Raw genomic sequence first — 20,381 nt, 5'->3', positions numbered from 1 at the left:
GGGCACACTTGGTGATCTGGGTGGAGTTTTGTTCTTAGCCATGTTCACACTGAAGCAACTGATGCTGGCACTCAACGCCTCGAACTGTACTGCGGAATCTAATGTCGCTTCAGATCAGATGCTGCTGTGTGGCGCTCGTGCACGCGCTCATGCACACACACACACACACACACACACACACACCTTCAGTGAAGCAGTCCTCGGGGTCCAGTGACTCTTCTGGTTCTAGCTCCACCGATTCAGCCCCCTCTCCCGGGGGTCTGATGTCCACTGTGCTTCCCTCAGAAGAACTCAGAACCGTGTCCACAGGAAGCTTCTAAGAGCACACACATGCACGCGCACACACACACACACACACACACACACACAAACATACATGCAGACAACGCAAACACACACACACACACACACACACACACACGCAAAACACATGATTAAAGCCCGGCCCTGTGTTTCATCAGCTTCTTGCCCTTTCATTACTTCATGCAAATTCAACCAGATCATTCAAAAGTACCTACAAGCCTGTGGATTGATTGATTTGCTTTGTCCTGATTGGTAGCCGTGCATGATGACCTACAGCACAGGCTCATGGTTCATCTCACAGTCAGCTGTGGGTACGTTTGATGGGCCTTCATTCCTTCCTCATGCAGTTTTTTTTTTTTGAATTAAGGTGCATATTTAAAAAGAATTCATCCAAGCTCGAGTGATCTCGTCAACGAATGTTGAGTGCTTTGAGTATTTTCATGTCCAGTGTCAAAACAACAACCCCCCTGTTTTTATTCTTTTTCTCCCCACCCCCAAAAGAGCGAATGATTTCGATTGGATTAAATCCATAACATTGAGGACAGTAATTCAGATTACAACAGGTTCGGATTGTGACATGTTCCCGCCCCACTGGGTGCCATTTTCTCCTGATTGACATGAAAACACAGGGTGGAAAGTCCATTCCGTTAAAGCAGTGGTCAAGCTTCAGTCCGCCAGTCAAGAGTTTGAAGAGGAGGGGAGCCGCATTAGCGCATATCTAACACCAGGACCGCACGTGCACGCAAGCCTGAGACAGCATTCACTTTTACATCTCTAACTACAACAAAGTTTAAAAAAAAAAAAAAGTTTGTTGCTTTGTTTTCAGAGATGAAGCAAAAAACTAACATTCTTTCACCAAAGATTCAATAAGAAAAATTTTAAATATATGATTTAATTTTATATACACAGACACACAAGAGAGATACACAGACGGACACAAAGAGAGTGAGAGAGAGACAGAGTGAAAGAGAGAGACACAGAGCGAGATACACAGAGAGAGAGACAGACAGAGAGAGAGAGACAAAGAGACACAGACAGACAGACAAGGAGAGAGCGCGATAGACAGAGACACAGAGAGAGAGAGATACACAGACAAAGAGATACACAGAGAGACACAGACAGAGAGACACACAGAGACACAGAGAGAGAGATACACAGACGCAAAAAGAGAGAGAGAGATACACAGACACAAAGAGATACACAGAGACAGACAGAGAGACACAGACGGAGACACAAAGAGAGAGAGATACACAGACACAAAGAGATACACAGAGAGACAGACAGAGAGACACACAGACACAAAGAGAGAGAGATACACAGACGCAAAGAGAGAGAGATACACAGACGCAAAGAGAGAGATACACAGACACAAAGAGATACACAGAGACACAGACAGAGACACAAAGAGAGAGAGAGAGATACACAGACACAAAGAGATACACAGAGAGACACACAGACACAAAGAGAGAGAGAGATACACAGACACAAAGAGATACACAGAGACACAGACAGAGACACAGAGAGAGAGAGATACACAGACACAGAGATACACAGAGAGACACAGAGAGAGAGAGAGAGAGATACACAGACACAAAGAGATACACAGAGAGACACAGACAGAGACACACAGAGACACAAAGAGAGATACACAGACACAAAGAGATGCACAGACACAGAGATACACAGAGAGACACAGACAGAGAGACACACAGACAGAGACACAGAGAGTGAGAGAGATACACAAAGTGAAAGAGAGAAATACACAGATACACAAAGGGAGAAAGAGTGAGAGAAAGAGATACAAAGAGCTAGGCAGACACAAAAAGTGGGAGATAGAGAGTGAGAAAGATATATATATTTTTATATATATAATTTTTTCATAAACATACATAGTGCCCTCCACAATTATTGGCATCCCTTGTAAAGATGAATAAAAGGGTTAAAACAACCCACCTTCTAGTGAAGTCGCTTCATCTCACACTGAAAAAAAAAAAGGGAAAAATCCAACCTTTAATTGGAATGATTTTATTCAAAGAAAAACAAATCCCTTATTAAAAAGGGTTCACTGAGCACAGAATCGAGCTTGTGCCATGGCCAGCTCAGTCTGCTGACCTGAACCCCAGTGAAACCCTACGGGCTGAGCTTTAGAGGAGAGAGCACAAGAGAGGGCCGCGAACCCTGGATGCTCTGGAGAGATTGTGTAAAGACGAATGGTCTCAGATGCCCTGCTCTGGATCTCCAACTCTATAATCTCTAAAATGTTATAGGAGAGACTCGGTGCTGCTTTACTGGCAAAGGAGGTCGTATGGAGTATTAAGTGCAGGGGTGCCAATAATAGTGGCATGTGTGTTTTTTTTGTTGAAAAATATTTCTTGATGAAAGATCTGTTTTTCCTCTGAATAAATGTATTCCAATTAAAAGGTTGGATTTTTTCAGTGTGAGATGAAGCGACTTCACCAAAAGGTGGATTTTTTTCAAACCCTTTTTACTGATCTTTATAAGGGATGCCAGTAATTGTGGAGGGCCCCTTGTGTGTGTGTGTGTGTGTGTGTGATACATCTTTCTCTGTCTGTTGAAGTCTATGAGAAGTATTTCATTACGGCGAGAGGCCACAGTGTGTATAAGAAGTGACATAACGCAGGCTTCTATCGCGTGGTCGTGTTCACAGGCCGCGTCGATCCCAGAGTGAAGGGCGGCGGCGCTCGCGAATGCTGTCTGAAACTGAGCGGCAGCGCTGGTTGCCGTGGTACCCAGCTAATGCGGCGCAGGGGAATGATGTAAGCATGCCGTGTGCAGATTCAGAATGTTCTGGATTATCATTCAGAGTTCTCTCAGAGGTGAAAAGCTGCACAGACCCTTTCACAGCAGGGTTGGATCTTTATTTATTTATTTATTTATTTAACTCAAAGATCTTTTTTTGTGTGTGTTATTTCAGAAATATCCTGCACCCCATGTACCATTAATATTATTTTATTTTTGATTGTTTTCTTCGGTCCAATTAGTGACGCTGTTTAAGCCTTCATCATTTAAACAGACATCCTTGTGCGAGCAAGCTTCAGGAAAATGTGCAAATTCATCCAAAAGCAACGTTAAACAAACAAAAGGAACCAGAAAAAACATCTGATTTTCAGTCGAAAGCTCAATTTGTGCTCCAGTCATTATCTCTTTAACGATTAGCTTGGTTTCATTCAGGGTTCGAATGATCAATCAGCACAATCGTGCTGGGGTTTGTTGCTACTGTATTGTATATTCGGGTGTATAGACACACTGCCCCCTAGTGGCGATGTTTATTATAGCATTTTAATACAACAGCCATTCAGAGTGCACAGGAATTATAATGAAGATATTAAACTAAAAAAAAATAAAATAAATAAACAACCCCTTTTGATACCAAGCTGATAGTTTGATTACAAAGCTGCGATGCTATATAGCAACTTTCATCATTCCTTTATGAACAACATCGATGTCAAGATGCAATTAAACAAATATGAGCCATGGACTAATTCTACTGAGGCATCATCGTCACCATTCCTTTTCTTTCTCTCTCTCTCTCTCACACACACACACACACACACACACACACACACACACACACACACACACACACAAGGTGTTTTCATACTTGGCCCAAATACTCAAGTCAACACCCAGGACTGATGTTTTGGGGCGGGGCTGATAATTGTAGGTGCGGATTCTTTTCTTTTTTTTAATTAAATATACTTTGGAATCAACACAACACTTTTTGGATGCATGCATGCATGGGCGCCGCCAGGGGGGGAAAGGTTAGAACAATTCTAGGGGCCCAGCACTGCCATGGGGCCCTTTAAGGGGCTGATAATATGCTTTTAATGATTTTAATAAGACTTTTGAAATAACAACAATGCAATATTCCATCTGGTAAAATGAGCTAATTGAACAAGGTTGTCTATTTCTTGAGTTCTTCAACATATTGTCATTTAACCCTCCCCCTTTTGCGAAATGGTACGGTCCAGTTCTGGTAGAAGCGCAATGCGTTAAATCTGTGTGCTGATCAGTGCAACGCTACTTGCTGCTGTGTCGCGGTGCAGCAGCCAGCCAGCCAGCAGTGGAGTGCGTACAGTCTATGATCGATAAATATGAAGAGCGGCTGTCAAAAACGTAAAGAAAGGCAGCTGAAAGCTGAGAGGGACCGGAGAGGCAGGCAACTGGTCACTCAGTTTTTCCCAAAGAAAGGTAGCTATCGCTCACATGTGTGTTCAAAATATTAGCGAATGGTAAATGAACAGTATGAACGTGGTTGGATTAGCCTATCAAGAGAGCACTTTTACAGTTTGCACAGTGACATTTTTTCCATTTTAATAACTGAACTGACTTGTGTGATAAGATGAAATATTACGTTATGCTGGTGCTAATAACTAGTGCTAATAACCAGTTTCATAACTAATGGGGTGCCCTAAATATGCACAGATTCAGCCTCAGGGGGACCTCCGCCCTACCAAACCACTGAACCCCCCTTTGGAGAAGGAGGTAAGCAGCAATACAACCCATAAATGCTTTAGGATTGAAGTTTTTAATGAGCGAGCGCCATATACAGTTTGCTAGATTAAAGTGTTGCTAATAACGGACAGCAGTCACGTCACATTTCACGACCAATTGTCCTAGCACAAGAAGGCATGTGGCAAAATCTTGAATTTTCATTTGTGATTATAAATGCACCAGAATTAGTCACTGACCAGTTTTCATCTAGTCCCTGGTAGGTTGATACATAAAATGTAATAACAAAGTCGCAAACTCAAGGTCCATGGGCTATCAAAAGTCAAATAATGACAATAGTGCAATTGTGACGAGGGTGGGCAAAGTTGGGGGGCCCAAAATTCTAATCTTTCATGGAGCCCAAAATTTCTGGCGGCGCCCCTGCATGCATGAGCCATTCTTGTTCAAGATTTTTAGATTTTCTCAGTGCAAACACTCAAACACCACAAGCGTGAGATAATTAAATCGTTCCGGTCCTACGAACGTCCGTTTTTTACTTCATCAATAAGATAAGGCTGGGCGATATGACGATATAACATTGGTATTGCGATAAATATCGTCACAACGTGCTTTTCTGAGACATTGTCTATTGTAATTTTTTTTTTTATTAAAAAAAAATAAAAGGTTGACCACAGATTGACCAGAAGCAGGTGATGCAATTTTTTAAACTTTTTTTTTTACATTGTTTTAATATTTGCTTTTTATTTGAAAAAAAAAAAGACAGACACCCAAGTGTGAAAACGACCTACTACACCCCCCCCCCCCCCCCACACACACACACACCCTTTCATACAATAACTCAAACAGCTCTAAGTTCGTTCAGCTTTGGATGCTCAATGACTGACTGGATCAATGAAAAGAAATTAAGAAGAAAATTTATTTTTAAATAAATAAATAAATAAATAAAATTTTAAATAAAGGTAGTATAAGGATGCTCAGTGGTTTGAATTACAGATGGAAAATGATGATCTTGCTTTGCTCATTCCGTATGATTGTTGGTACTGCAAAGAAGCCCGGTGCTCTAAATTAACAAACAAACAAACAAAAACAAGCTACTAAAATTCTTTAAAAAAAAAAAAAAAAATGTAAAGCGTATTGCTGTCTCTCTCCAGTGCAGTGGGATTCAACAGGAAAGGGGAATTTAGGGAAGGGCACAGGCATAAGAGAATGAAAAAAGAAAGAGCAATCCGTTCCAAAGGAGAAAGAAAATAAAAGAGAAAGAAAGAGCAAGGAGAGAGAGAGAGAGAGAGATATAGAGAGGGAGAGACGCGAGTTTGGGAAGAGATGGTAGAGGCAGTCTTCATGGTTAGTGTGTGGGAAGAGGAAAGACTCTTACAGGGGTCTCTCAGAGAAAACCTGGGGTTCGTCTCTCATTACGCTGCAATAACAGGTCACACACAGAGAGATACACACTTCACAAAACATGGATAACAACGTCGGCAACTTCAACACACCACCAGGAAAAAGATTACAAGGAGGAAGAAGGCAGGTTAAGAACACTGTGATAGTAGCACTTTCTTAGAGATATGCATGGGAACGCAGTCAAGAGAAGACACTTATTGCACACACACACACACACACACACACACACAACATGCATGTGTGTCTACTTAAGCACACTCAATTTCACCCTGGGCACTGACGCTGCATTTAGCAATTTTCTTCAACAAGCTGGCTTCATTCATAATCTGGACTGAGTGATGCTGTTCCTGCTCAGCTGGTTGTAAATAATACACATTACATGCACTGTGTGTGTGTGTGTGTGTGTGTGTGTGTGTGTACACACACACACACACACACACACACACACACACACACACACACACTCATTCAGCAGCTGTACCCATCACAAGGTCCTAAATAGCTGGCTATGATCTGGGTCATGTGATCATGAAGTGCATGTGCGCACACACACACACACCACACAAAGGCAACTTGAGAAACCCTGACATTCTAACTCGCTATAAACAATAAACAGCATCAAATTTACAAATAATCACAAAACCGCAAATCTACAAATACAGTCGAAGATTTTCTCTCTTGCCCGTACCTCTTTGCTCCCCTCTACGTCGGACGACTCGCTGCTGAAGTCCTCCGTGTTGAGGTTCTCGAAGTCTGACTCGCCCACGGCGATGGGCACCGTGACCGTGAGGCTGGGGTTGTGGATAAATGACATGTAGTCCCCTTCCTCGATGCCGTACTTCCCAGAGCATTCCACCCCGTTGCTAGGTGACACGCAGCCCTCCTTGAGAAAGTCCTTACCGAGGTCGACAGCAACAGGGGCGTGGTTGGCCACGCAGTTCTCCTTGCCGTCGCTGTGCAGGTCGTCCAGAGGCTTCTCCTCGTCCAGGGCGCCAGGTTTGGTCCCAGCCAAGAAGAGGCTCTGCAGGAACTGCCTCAGTGCCGACTTGATGAACGCGATGCCTCTCTGGATGCGGCCCACGGCAATCTGGAGGTTGTTCATCTCGCTGTCGTCGTCCGTCGAGGCCAGGTTGTCGGCGCTGAAGGAGCTCAACAGCAGGGCCAGGAAGAGGTTCAAAACCTGCAATGCAACCACAAGTGGATGCAAATGGTACCATGACACCAGGGGTAAAATAATACCAAAGGAGTGCTACTCCATTTGGCATCGTCTCTTCAATCCCACCAGCCATTACTGATTCTCCTGGGGGTTGACGAGGGGTATCGTCTAAACGACTTCTGACAATTACCTTGTGTATGGGGAGAGTCCTGAGCTTGCATTGTTGCTATTTTCCAATCATAATTTGACATGGCTGACCGTCAAATAGACTCAGGGTTGCCCAAGTCACAGGTTTGACACCAAATTGGGCTTGATTTGGAACTGAAACATCAAGTTCACTGGTGGCATTTTTAGGACTAGTTGAAAAAAAAAAAAACAGTCCATGCAGTGTGCTACAACAGAAAAGCGGTCACTCTACACTCTCAGAAAATGAAGTATATTATTGTACCTTTAGGGATACAACGGCTTGTCACTGGATCAGTACCCTCTAAGGTACTTACTTGCATCCTTTAGATACTTTTTGGCCCTTAAAAGGTACACACAGTTACCTTGAGGTCCAATAATGAGCCCTAGTGGGGTACAATAGTGTAGACTGTACCATGGGGGAACTCCTACTGTACCCCTGTTTCTGACATTGTATGGACAAGCGAGTTTGAATCCCAGTGATAATAGTGCCATCCGTGGCTGGGATGAGTCAAGAGAGCAAAATCGGCCGTGCTATCGGAGCAGGACGGAGGACATATGGTACTCTCTATCCCCTGTCAATCACAGCGACACTAGCCAATCCAGTTCAGCTGTGAGCTCATGTACTGTATGTAGAAGACGGCGGACAGCACTTGCTCAGCCTTATGCTGCTGTTACACATTGAGTAGTAGTTCGAAAAAAAGTTTGATGGCTGGCATTACTGTATGTGCCGCAGAGGAAGCATGTGTTAGCCTTCACACTCCCTGGTTGGTGGGAATTGGTAAGATTAAAGGTGCTGACTGCAAAGTCATCTGAGGTTTTCAACTTTTTTTTTTTTTATTGTGTATGGCATTTTCCTCTGTCTTGCAAGAACAATATCATGCGGACGAATGGGATGTGATAATTTTGATGTCTTGAGTGTTGCTTTTCTCTGTTTTGGGACCGTTTTTCTCCCTCGAGGTAAACGGTATGGCCCTACAGAAACAGCTGAACGTGAAGGAGGAGCTTTAACTAATTAGCATAACTATGGAACTGCATCACACCAAGAAAACATCGTGACTCTGCATCGACCTCGGAGAGTTTTGAGTCGCAGGTACATAATTTGTGGTTGACATTCACAAATAGGTCTGTGAAACAAAAGACGACTATTTATAGCTTTTCTCCGTTACTCATTTCTTTCTCCACAAGATCAAAACATTAGGTGTACCACTCCATGCTCGCTACCGTGGAGTCGAGCCCATGCTTTTTAAGGCTAAGACAGCTAAGCACTAGCTAAAATAATTTAGTTCTCTGGCCAGAAAAATAATGGCGTGTCATCTAACCTTGCTCTATCGTGTAGTTGCACTCACTAGGCAAGCTTTCCTTTTCCGCTGGCGGGAGAGCCGAGTCTGCCATGTTTGCCCACGCCGGCTTGTTTTGGTTAAAAATAGGTCAGACACGCCCCACGGTGGTCATGTGATATTGTTGCTCACTTGCTTCGGCAATCTCCGGAATCGTAAAACACGGGACACTTTATCTCGGCAAAACATTTACACACAGGATACATGGTATATGTGCGCAGCAGCACAACATCTCGAAACTCCAGCAGCAACAGATGTAGAACATTTTGCCCAGAATTCAACTTTGCAGTCAGAACCTTTAAACTGGAGGGGAAGAAATTGGTCCAGTCTAATGAAAATAAATGCATTCTGAAAACAAAGGGAAAGTATAAGCGCAGACACTGTATAATCGCCACCCTCAACTATAGAGGCTAAAGAAGGCGACCGGACTTGCTTGAAATCCTTGAAGACATTTCATCTCTCATCCGAAAGGCTTCTTCAGTTCCGTCTGACTGGCGGGGAATTCCAGGTATTTATCCTCTCGTGGACCAAAAGCAACCCTAAAGAGAGTTGTCGAGGTCACATGGGTCGTTGACCCTTTCAGGCATCCTGTAGATGTGAGCACACCAACCCGAACACCTACAGGATGGTTGAGAGGGTCAATGACCCATGTGACCTCAACGATTCTCCTTAGGGTTGCTTTTGGTCCACTAGAGGATAAACACCTGGAATTCCCCACCAGTCAGACAGAACCGGAGAAGCCTTTCGGATGAGAGGTGAAACGTCCAAAGATTTCAAGCAAGTCCAGTTGCCTTCTTTAGCACCAACGATTTACGATGACCTGGATGACTGAGAACCTTCACAGACAAATCACCACCCTTCTGTTATTTTCACCCCACTATGGTGTATTCCCCCCCCCCCCCCCCCCCCCAAGTATTTTATCCTTTACATAGCCGGTACTCAACATGTTTGAAAAAAGGTTCTTTAAATAATTAGAAAAGTCTTAGCTTCTTAACAAGGAACTCTAAAATGGAAGCCCTCTGTTCCAGGGTTCTAGATTAACCCTTTTGGCCTAAAGGTACAACCCAAATTATAAAACTTATTTCAGAAGTCCAGTGAGAGCAGAGACTACAAAATAAAAAGAAACATACACATCAATACGATTCGCTCCACAGATCCAAACTTCAGAAGGTTCAGTAACCGGATCTTACCACCAAGTTCCCAATCACCATGACCATCATGAAGACGATGAGGCACATGGTCTGACCGGCCACCTCCATGCAGTCCCACATGGTCTCGATCCACTCGCCGCATAGCACGCGGAACACAATCAAGAACGAATGGAAGAAATCCACCATGTGCCAGCGTGGCAGCTCGCAGTCTTCTGCGATCTTGCACACGCAGTCACGGTAGCTCTTTCCGAACAGCTGCATGCCCACCACGGCAAAGATGAAGACGATGATGGCCAGGACGAGGGTCAGGTTCCCCAGGGCGCCCACAGAGTTCCCGATGATCTTGATCAGCATGTTCAGAGTGGGCCATGACTTGGCAAGCTTGAACACTCGCAGCTGAGGGACGAAGGAATGGAGGGAATGATTTACATAATATTGCTATCATAGCACTGAGTGCAAAAGTTTACACCCCCTCAAATTTAAGAGTGTTGTCACTTAAATATTACAGAGCTTGTTTCTGATTCAACAGTTTTCAGTGTTGCCCTGCTTAAAAGTTTGCATCCCTGCGTATTAGTTTATTTGCATGCGTCTCATTAAGGGTTAAAAAACTGAACACATGGCTATATTGTTAAATCTTGCAGTCACGAGTCAAGTAAAAGAGTCACGAGACCTGAAAGTAAAAAGATTGACCTTAAAGCAGTTTTAAAAACATCTGTCATTTAGAAATAGAAGAAACAGACACTACATGGACATAGACACGTCTATACAGAAAAATATGGAGAAAGGAAAAAGAACCTCAAACATCTGACAAAAAAGTTTTACACAGTTAAATAATATCTTATATCTAGCATTAAAACTTCTCATATCTACTATCGACCATTTTTGTTCTTTGCGATGTTCTCTTTGGCGTCGTGTCTTAGTCATCAGTACCATCCATAATCTTTCTCAGTGCTTGACGTTCACAATAAGGAAATTCGAGCAAGATGAAGGGTTTCCTCACCAATCGGAAAGACCTGAGCACAGACAGCCCCTCCACATTCGCCAGTCCCAGCTCCATCAGGCTTAAACTCACGATGATGCCATCAAAGATGTTCCAGCCCTCCTGGAAGTAGTAGTAGGGGTCCAGAGCAATGACCTTTAGACACATCTCAGCTGTGAAGATCCCTGTGAATACCTGGACACACACACACACACACACACACACACACACACACACACACACACACACACACACACACACACCCTCCGTTCAGCTCTGCATTCACACAGAGTCGATACATATTTATATCCACATTTGATGGAACACTGGTGAAGTGATTTTAAGAAAGCAGATAAAATAGAACATGAAGTGAGCTGCTTTTTATGATCTGATCCAGCAACAGGAAATGCATTATGGGTAGAGAGAAGAATAAAAAGTGCAGAGAGAAAAAAACAACTTTTTGTTGTGCCTTTTTCATGCTGGTTTGTAAACCTCAAATTATATTTTGTTTTATTCTATCCACATTCACTGGATATGAGCAATCACACACTGATTGGCTACTCTACTACTAGGATATCAGCTCATATACCATGAGTAGAGGAAAACAAAATGGCAGAGCGTGTTACTGAACCAACCAAGGACAAAATAAAAAACTCTACTCAAAAACCAAACCCCAAAAAATACAAAAAAAAAAAAAAGATATGGAATGAAAGTATTTGATGGTAAGAACGTATCTTTTTAATTTTTTTTTTCCAAGAATTATTATTGCATTTTTCACAAATTGCTATGGTCATGTCGCCAGTTTGTTTACATTCTAAATGGAAATGATTTTGTCGGACGTTTTGTATAAAGTTTTTTATTTACTAAATTTGCAAAAAATATAAGTAAAAATGTTTCGTTTCTCAAAATCCAGTGAATGTGGATAGAATAAAACAGTTATTCCACTCAATCTCGGTGCTACGCGCCTCGTCGGCTATCAGCTCATGTACGATTCAATTTTGTGGAATAACTTGAATCTTTAGCTGTAATTATATTTTACTTTATTGCCTCCACACATTTCTGAAATCTCGTTTTAAGTCTTATGACCTATAAGAGCCCTCTTATGGTAAACTGAAGTTATAATTTTTTATATTCTCTTTTTGTTTGTTTTGTTATTGCATCACCTTATCCAAGATGGTAAACACAAAAATAGTAAAATAGCATAGAGTTGAAATTAAAAAAAAAAAAAAAAAAAAAACGAGTATTCATGAGCTGGATTTCCATTTCAGATTTGTGCACTATATATGAATGAATGAATGAATGAATGAATGAACCCTTTATTATCACTGTTACCAGTGAAATTGACCATCAACCTGTCCTTACAGAGGGGGAACAGGACAGGAAGACAGGGATAAAAGAAAAGAAAAACACAGTAGTAACATGACGAAAGATGAGGAAAAAAAAGAACACCCCCCCACTATGCTCCTATCAGGAGTACAGTGTGGGAGCATTTAAAAACCTCCGCACAAGCACACAATAACACTTTAAAACATGGGACTTGAGGGGAGGAGAGGAGGTAGAGGTAACCCAGCGCAAGCAAGCAGCCGTCCGCTCCTGCAGCCATGCAAACAGCGCTGGTCACGCACCCGCTTGTCACACTGGGGGTGAAAAACGGCGACCGCGGAAAATTGGGGAAGGAATGCGAAGAATGAGAGAGCTTCTCCCAGCAGTGACCTTCTGGGGGAAATGTCGTCCCAGCAACGGCCTTGATCGATATAAGTGATCTATTAAAATTTTCAACAAAATAATTTGAATGGTGTGTGTTTGTTTCCACTGAGCTCTTACACAGCGCTGTTTTTTTTTTTTCCAGAAAGGTAGCGTTTCCATTTGCGCTTCATGTATTTGTTACACGTCAGAATTGCAGATCAGGTGGAATTTTTCAACTTAGGCTAGAATTTTTCACCCAATTCATAATTCTTTTGTTACTTGTATTTGGGAGACTTACTGTATCTAGGCTTAGGATTTGGGAAGACTTTGTATTTTAAGCTACTTGATGATGTAATGAGACTGGACTCATTAATAAATTCAAAAATGTGCGTCAGTCCATCAGATTTTCATCCCAGATGCTCAGATTATGGATTTTGAGTTCTACCTGCTGCATTACATGACCAAGCCTCTGTTTGCAGGAAATACAAACCAAAGTGAAATTGGACCGAGGCAAGTTACTGTAAATCTGACATGAAATCTCATGTTCGCAACCAAAAATGATCCATTTTCCAGGCAGAAATTTGGCCTTCAAAATGTCCATGATGCGTCAGTGTTTACTATTTTTGTGTGTGTGGTTTTTTTTCCCTAACAGCCATCTCAGTCTTGCAAGTCAATCCCTGAATTTGTAAACCTGTGGCTTAAATTGAAGATGACATAAATGGCGTCCAAGATACTCCTATAAGCGTTGACATTACAGAAAGAGACCTCACTAAATATTAAACATAAGGTGCTAATACTTTTGACAGCAGAAAAACTGCACTGTTTAAGAAAACATGTTAAAAAAAAAGGAAAAAAAACCCCAAAACATTTCCACCCTGGTATTTGTTAATCTGTGTACTGTGTATATGCTACGGTACTTTTTGCTCATTTTTAGGAATGAATTTCTCTCAGCTCAAACACCGTCACGTGTTTTTATGGCACAATATTTCTGTAGAACTCATTTGAAGGTAACTCGTGCTGTTCCAAATAAACATACAATGATAATTAAAAAAAAAAAAAGCCTCACCAGATTTCCAACCGAGAGCACGTCGTTGAACTCTTTGGTCATGGGGTAGTGCTCCATGGCCATGAAGAGGGTGTTGAGGACGATGCAGATGGTGATGGCCAGGTCTACGAACGGATCCATGACCACCATGTTGACGAGCTCTTTCACTTTCAGCCACTGGGGGCAGCAGTCCCAGATCAGGAAGCTGTTGGCAAATTTGTACCAGCAGGGGGGGCACTTCTGTCTCGACTCCTCCAGCTCTGCACCCAACAGTTGCATCATGAGAGGAAGAAGAAAAAAAAAAAAAAGATCCAGATACAAATGTCATCATCTGTGTGTGTGTGTGTGTGTGTGTGTGTGTGCGTGCATCATACCCTCCATTGTGTTTGTGAGAATACTGGCTACACTTAGAGCTCTTTTCCTAGCTGCAGCGTCATCCAGGTAATCAGAAGCCTGTTGTGACCCAGACCGCTTCTTACGAGCCTCGGACTCTGTGGTCGTGCCCTGCGGAAATAAAACGAGAGAGAAATGGATGAGAGAACGATATGCTCAGATAACTTACACTTATCCTGCAGGTTCCTCTCAGTAGATTTCTTATTTATATTTATTTTCTGGAAATATATCCATATAACCGACGTTAAGATGTACACTATACAGAGATGTCCAACAACAATAACAAAAAAAATACTGAAAATGTTTTTTTTTTATTTAAAACTGGAGGTAAAATGAAAATTTTGTGCTACATGCAATATTTGTGGAAAGATACTGTATTAGTCGATTAAAACATTTTTCAAATTATATATATATTTATTAAAAAAATAATTAATTAAAAAAAAAGTCATAGAATTTAAATGCAAGAAAAGGATCATCATCTTGTTCTTTTGGCTGCTCCCGATTAGGGGTCGCCACAGCGGATCTTTCATCTCCATTGCTCCCTGTCTTTCGCATCCTTCTCTACCACACCTGCCACTTTCATGTCCTCTCTCACCACATCCATGTATCTCCTCTTTGGCCTTCCTCGTTTTCGTTTGCCTGGCAGCTCCATCCTCAACATTCTCCTTCCAACATGCTCTGCATCTCTTCTCAGGATGTGCCCGTACCATCTCAGTCTCATCTCTCTTAGCTTCATTCCCAAGCTCTCGTGCTCGTTCCTTATCCTGTCCAACCTCCCATCGCAAACCTTAACATCCTCAACTCCACCACCTCCAACTTTGCCTCCTGTCTCTTCATTAAGGCTACGGTCTCCAATCCATACATCACAGCTGCTCTCACTACTGTCTTCTACATCTTACCTTTCACTTTTGCTGGGACTTTCCTATCACAAATGACTCCTGAAATCCTTCTCCAACTGCTCCACCCTGCCTGCACTCTCTTTCTCACCTCACTATCGCAGCCCCCATTTTCCTGCACAGTTGACCCCAGGTACTGGTATTTCTCTTTTCATTCCGCATGTTAGATTTGGCAGTTTTACGCTGGATGCCCTTCCCGATGCAACCCTCTCCAATTAAATGCAAGAAAAGGATACCAAGCAATAATAATAATAATAATAATAATATATGGGCGGCACGGTGGTGTAGTGGTTAGTGCTGTCGCCTCACAGCAAGAAGGTCCGGGTTCGAGCCCCGTGGCCAGTGAGGGCCTTTCTGTGCGGAGTTTGCATGTTCTCCCCGTGTCCGCGTGGGTTTCCTCCGGGTGCTCCGGTTTCCCCCACAGTCCAAAGACATGCAGGTTAGGTTAACTGGTGACTCTAAATTGACCGTAGGTGTGAATGTGAGTGTGAATGGTTGTCTGTGTCTATGTGTCAGCCCTGTGATGACCTGGCGACTTGTCCAGGGTGTACCCCGCCTTTCGCCCGTAGTCAGCTGGGATAGGCTCCAGCTTGCCTGCGACCCTGTAGAACAGGATAAAGCGGCTAGAGATAATGAGATGAGATGAGAATATTAGATCACTTTTAGACATTAAAAAAATAAATAAATAAAATTCATAGAATTTAAATGCAAGAAAAAGATCAAAAGCAATAAAACCTGAATTTATGACATTAATTTTTTAAAAAAATTATAAAATTAATAGAATTTAAATGCAAGAAAAGGATCAAAAGCTATAATAATACCTGATAATTTTTTACATGACATTAATTAAATTAATAAAACATTTCATCGAATTTAAATGCAAGAAAAGGATCAAAAGTAATAATAATAAAATTGCTATTTACCCATATTTTAATCTATTTCTAATAATATGTCAGATGTGCTCACAATCCAGCCACTGGGGGTGCATAAGCGTACTCTTGGTGCCGGTCCGAAGCCCACATAAATTGGAGAGGGTTGCGTCAGGAAGGGCATCCGGCGTAAAACTGTGCCAAATCTAACATGCGGAACAAAAAGAGAAATACCATACCGGATCGGTTGGGGCCAGGGTTAACAACGACCACCTCTGGTACTGTTGGTCAACAGGGTGCCGGTGGAAAGTGTGCTACTGTTGCGCCAAAACGGAGAAGGAGAAAGAGAGGAGGGAGGCATGTTAGGAGACAGCGTGAAAGATGGAAGGGAAGGAGCTTAGAATTGAGGGTAGGAACACTGAATGTGGGAACATTGACTGGCAGAGCGAGAGAGTTAGCAGGTATGATGGAAAGAAGGAAGTTGGACATTGTGTGTGTGCAGGAGACGAGGTGGAAGGGAAGCAAGGCCAAGAACATTGGACGTGGATGCAAGTTGTTTTATTATGGAGTGGATGGAAAGAGAAATGGTGTTGGTATTGTTTTGAGGGGAGAGTTGGTCAACAGTGTGATTGATGTGAAGAGGGTGTCAGATAGAGTGATAGGCAGGAAGTTGGAGATTCAAGGAGTGGTAATCAATGTCGTGTGTGCGTACGCCCCACAGGTTGGATGTGAGAATGAAGAGAAAGAGTCTTTCTGGGAAAAGATGGATGAAGTGGTAGAAAGTATACCGAGGGAGGAGCGCGTGCTGATAGGAGCAGATTTCAATGGACATGTTGGCGAGGGCCCTGTGGCCAGCGAGGGCCTTTCTGTGCGGAGTTTGCATGTTCTCCCCGTGTCCGCGTGGGTTTCCTCCGGGTGCTCCGGTTTCCCCCACAGTCCAAAGACATGCAGGTTAGGTTAACTGGTGACTCTAAATTGAGCGTAGGTGTGAATGTGAGTGTGAATGGTTGTCTGTGTCTATGTGTCAGCCCTGTGATGACCTGGCGACTTGTCCAGGGTGTACCCCGCCTTTCGCCCGTAGTCAGCTGGGATAGGCTCCAGCTTGCCTGCGACCCTGTAGAACAGGATAAAGCGGCTAGAGATAATGAGATGAGATGTTGGCGAGGGAAACAGAGGAGATGAGGAAGTGATGGGCAGATATGGTGTAAGAGAGAGAAATGTGGAAGGACAAATGGTGGTTGATTTTTCAAAGAGGGTGAATTTGGCAATAGTCAACACATACTTCGAGAAGAAAGAGCAGCACAGGGTGACGTTTAAGACTGGAGGAAGATCTACACAGGTGGACTACATACTCTGCAGAAGGGGTAACCTGAAGGAGATTGGAGACTGTAAAGTGATGGTGGCATGGATAGTGTAGCTAGACAACATCAAGTGGTCGTGTGCAGGATGAGCTTGAACGTGAAAAAGAGGAAGCGTGAAATAGTGGAGCCGAAGAGTAAGTGGTGGAAACTAAAAGGAGGTTAGGGGAGAAATGAGATGAGCATTGAGTGGTGATGGAAGTCTACCAGAAGACTGGAACACTACTGTTGTACTAGTAAGAGAGGCAGCAAGGAAGGTGCTAGGGTGGTCATCAGGAAGGAGGAAGGAAGACAAGGAGACATGGTGGTGGAACAAAGAAGTGCAGGAAATTATAAAAGAGAATTGGGACGAGCAGAGAGACGAGGAAAGCAGGCGGTTATACAGAGAGACGAGGCAGAAGGCAAAAAGAGAGGTAGTGAAGGTGAAACCAGATGCATACCAGGAGTTGCATGAAAGACTGGAGACCAAAGAAGGAGAGAAAGACTTGTACAGACTAGCTAGGCAGAGAAACAGGGAAGCGAGGGATGTACAGCAGGTAAGAGTGATGAAAGATGTAAATGGAAATGTGCTGACAAAGAGAGTGTATTAAGAAGGTGGAAAGAGTACTTTGAGGATTTATTAAATGAGGAGAATCCGAGAGAGAAAAGGTCAGATTCGTCGGAGACGGCAAATCAGGAAGCAGAGTTGGTTAGTAAGGATGAGGTGAGGGCAGCTATGAAAAGAATGAAGACTGGGAAAGCAGTCGGACCAGATGGTATCCCGATTGAGGCTTGGAGATGTTTGGGTGAGATGGCTGTGGAGTTCCTAACGAGATTGTTTAATAAGATCCTAGAGAATGAGAAAATGCCAAATGAATGGAGGAAGAGTGTGCTAGTCCCAATATACAAGAATAAGGGAGATGTACAGAGCTGCAGTAATTACAGAGGAATAAAATGGATGAGCCACACCATGAAGCTATGGGAAAGGGTATTGGAGGTGAGATTGAGAAGAGAGGTAGCAATCTGTGAACAGCAGTACGGGTTTATGCCAAGGAAGAGCACATCGGATGCAATTTTTGCTTTAAGAATGTTAATGGAGAAGTACAGAGAAGGCCAGAGAAAGCTACACTGTGTGTTTGTAGACCTGGAGAAGGCATACGATAGAGTGCCGAGAGATGAGTTATGGTATTGTATGAGAAAGAGTGGAGTGAATGGAAAGTATATTAGAGTGGTGCAAGACATGTATGAGAACAGTGGAACAGCAGTGAGGTGTGCAGCCGGAACAACTGAATGGTTCAAGGTGAAGGTGGGACTCCATCAAGGATCTGCTTTGAGTCCTTTCTTGTTTGCCATAGTGATGGATAGCTTGACGGACAAAGTGAGGCAAGAGTCACCATGGAACATGATGTTTGAGGATGATATTGTGATACGTGGTGAAAGTAGAAAGGAGGTTGAGTTGGGTTTGGAGAGATGGAGGTATGCATTGGAACGAAGAGGAATGAAGGTGAGCAGGAGCAAAACAGAATACATGTGCATCAGTGAGAATGGGGATGAGAGTGTAGTGAAGATGCAAGGAGTAGACGTAAAGAAAGTTGGTGAATTCAAGTACCTGGGGTCAACTGTGCAGGAAAATGGGGGCTGCGATAGTGAGGTGAGAAAGAGAGTGCAGGCAGGGTGGAGCAGTTGGAGAAGGATTTCGGGAGTCATTTGTGGTAGGAAAGTCCCAGCAAAAGTGAAAGGTAAGATGTAGAAGACAGTAGTGAGAGCAGCTGTGATGTATGGATTGGAGACTGTAGCCTTAACGAAGAGACAGGAGGCAAAGTTGGAGGTGGTGGAGTTGAGGATGTTAAGGTTTGCGATGGGAGGTTGGACAGGATAAGGAACGAGCACGAGAGCTTGGGAATGAAGCTAAGAGAGATGAGACTGAGATGGTCTGGGCACATCCTGAGAAGAGATGCAGAGCATGTTGGAAGGAGAATGTTGAGGATGGAGCTGCCAGGCAAACAAAAACGAGGAAGGCCAAAGAGGAGATACATGGATGTGGTGAGAGAGGACATGAAAGTAGCAGGTGTGGTAGAGAAGGATGCAGAAGACAGGGAGCAATGGAGATGAAAGATCCGCTGTGGTGACCCCTAATTGGGAGCAGCCAAAAGAAGATGATGATGTCAGATGTGCTTATGTAAATATCTCCAAGCTATACCTCAGGAAGCAATCGGCCAATCGGTGAAGTAGGCACAGAGGCCCCGCCCACCAAAGACACCACTCCGTTACAGTCGACAGTACAATGCATCTTCCCATTGGCCGGAAGCAGGATCCGTGGAGCAGCAAGGCTGCACTGACTGACCGTCGAGTTCCTCCTCTCGATCCGCCGCGGTACGAAGAGTGAGCCTCGCCGGCTGTCGCTGTCCTCGAACGTGCTGTGCTCATCATCCGCAAAATCGTTCTCCGAGCCAAAGTCCCGGGCTCGGCCGCGAAAGCTAAACAAACTCGTGCGGCTGTTCCTCCTTGGAGAGAAGATCGAGCCACGGATACTGAGGAGAGACTGAACAAGAGAAACGGCGAGAGAGAAACATGCAATCAGGAATACATCTCAACTAGTAAAGACCAAACGTTCCCTATGCCCCCTCCCCAGTTTAGACCACAGCGTTGTTAAATTCTCTATTCTGATTGGTCAGAAGACGGTGATTAATTTTCCTTTACAGCAAGCTCTGACAGTAGTTCTGATTACAAGGCAAATCACATGTCTATATTAATGCACTCATTTGAATACCTTGTGTTTCTATAGCAACAACTTACACATGGACTTATGGTGGATCTTTAAGAAGAAGAAACCTTTGTCTCACATGCACACTTCAAGCATAGTGAAAGCCACGTTTTTTATAAAAACGTATAGAATCATCACGATAAAAAAGGGGGACATATGTCGGAAGACCTCACTTTTTCAGTACTTGTGCACATATATTTGGGTATCTGGAGCCTACCTATGGAAGCCGAGAGAGGCCCTTCATATAATCCTTTTTTTTATTCACCTTGTTATCCCGAGATAACGACATAATTAATTCAGGATCTCGAGAAAACAACACAACTAATTCGAGATCTCGAGAAAACAAAACCGTTATTCCGAGATCTCAAGAAAACAAAACAATTATTCCGTGATCTCGAGAAAACA

The 20,381-nt window shown here is 43.3% G+C and overlaps 1 protein-coding gene across 7 annotated transcripts in view; it reads right to left on the bottom strand.

Annotated features, from left to right (window-relative positions):
- Positions 1-20,381, bottom strand: part of scn1lab (sodium channel, voltage-gated, type I like, alpha b) — a 92,651-nt gene that overhangs the window by 34,706 nt on the left and 37,564 nt on the right. For 4 of the 7 annotated variants that reach the window (XM_060918767.1, XM_060918768.1, XM_060918766.1 and 1 more), the window contains exons 11-17: positions 19,413-19,754; positions 14,092-14,221; positions 13,739-13,977; positions 11,008-11,181; positions 10,047-10,403; positions 6,866-7,357; positions 184-316 (exon numbers count right to left, since the gene is read on the bottom strand). In XM_060918767.1, coding sequence (XP_060774750.1) covers positions 184-316; positions 6,866-7,357; positions 10,047-10,403; positions 11,008-11,181; positions 13,739-13,977; positions 14,092-14,221; positions 19,413-19,754 — 1,867 coding nt within the window. The remainder of the gene's footprint in view (positions 1-183; positions 317-6,865; positions 7,358-10,046; positions 10,404-11,007; positions 11,182-13,738; positions 13,978-14,091; positions 14,222-19,412; positions 19,755-20,381) is intronic. The other 3 variants (XM_060918772.1, XM_060918771.1, XM_060918770.1) reach the window with 2 other exon arrangements.

The sequence above is a fragment of the Neoarius graeffei genome, chromosome 4 (assembly GCF_027579695.1).
Source record: "Neoarius graeffei isolate fNeoGra1 chromosome 4, fNeoGra1.pri, whole genome shotgun sequence".
Classification (NCBI taxonomy): Eukaryota; Metazoa; Chordata; class Actinopteri; order Siluriformes; family Ariidae; genus Neoarius; species Neoarius graeffei.
The sequence above is the reverse complement of the archived record's forward strand: the minus strand, read 5'-3'. Positions and strand labels throughout refer to the sequence as shown.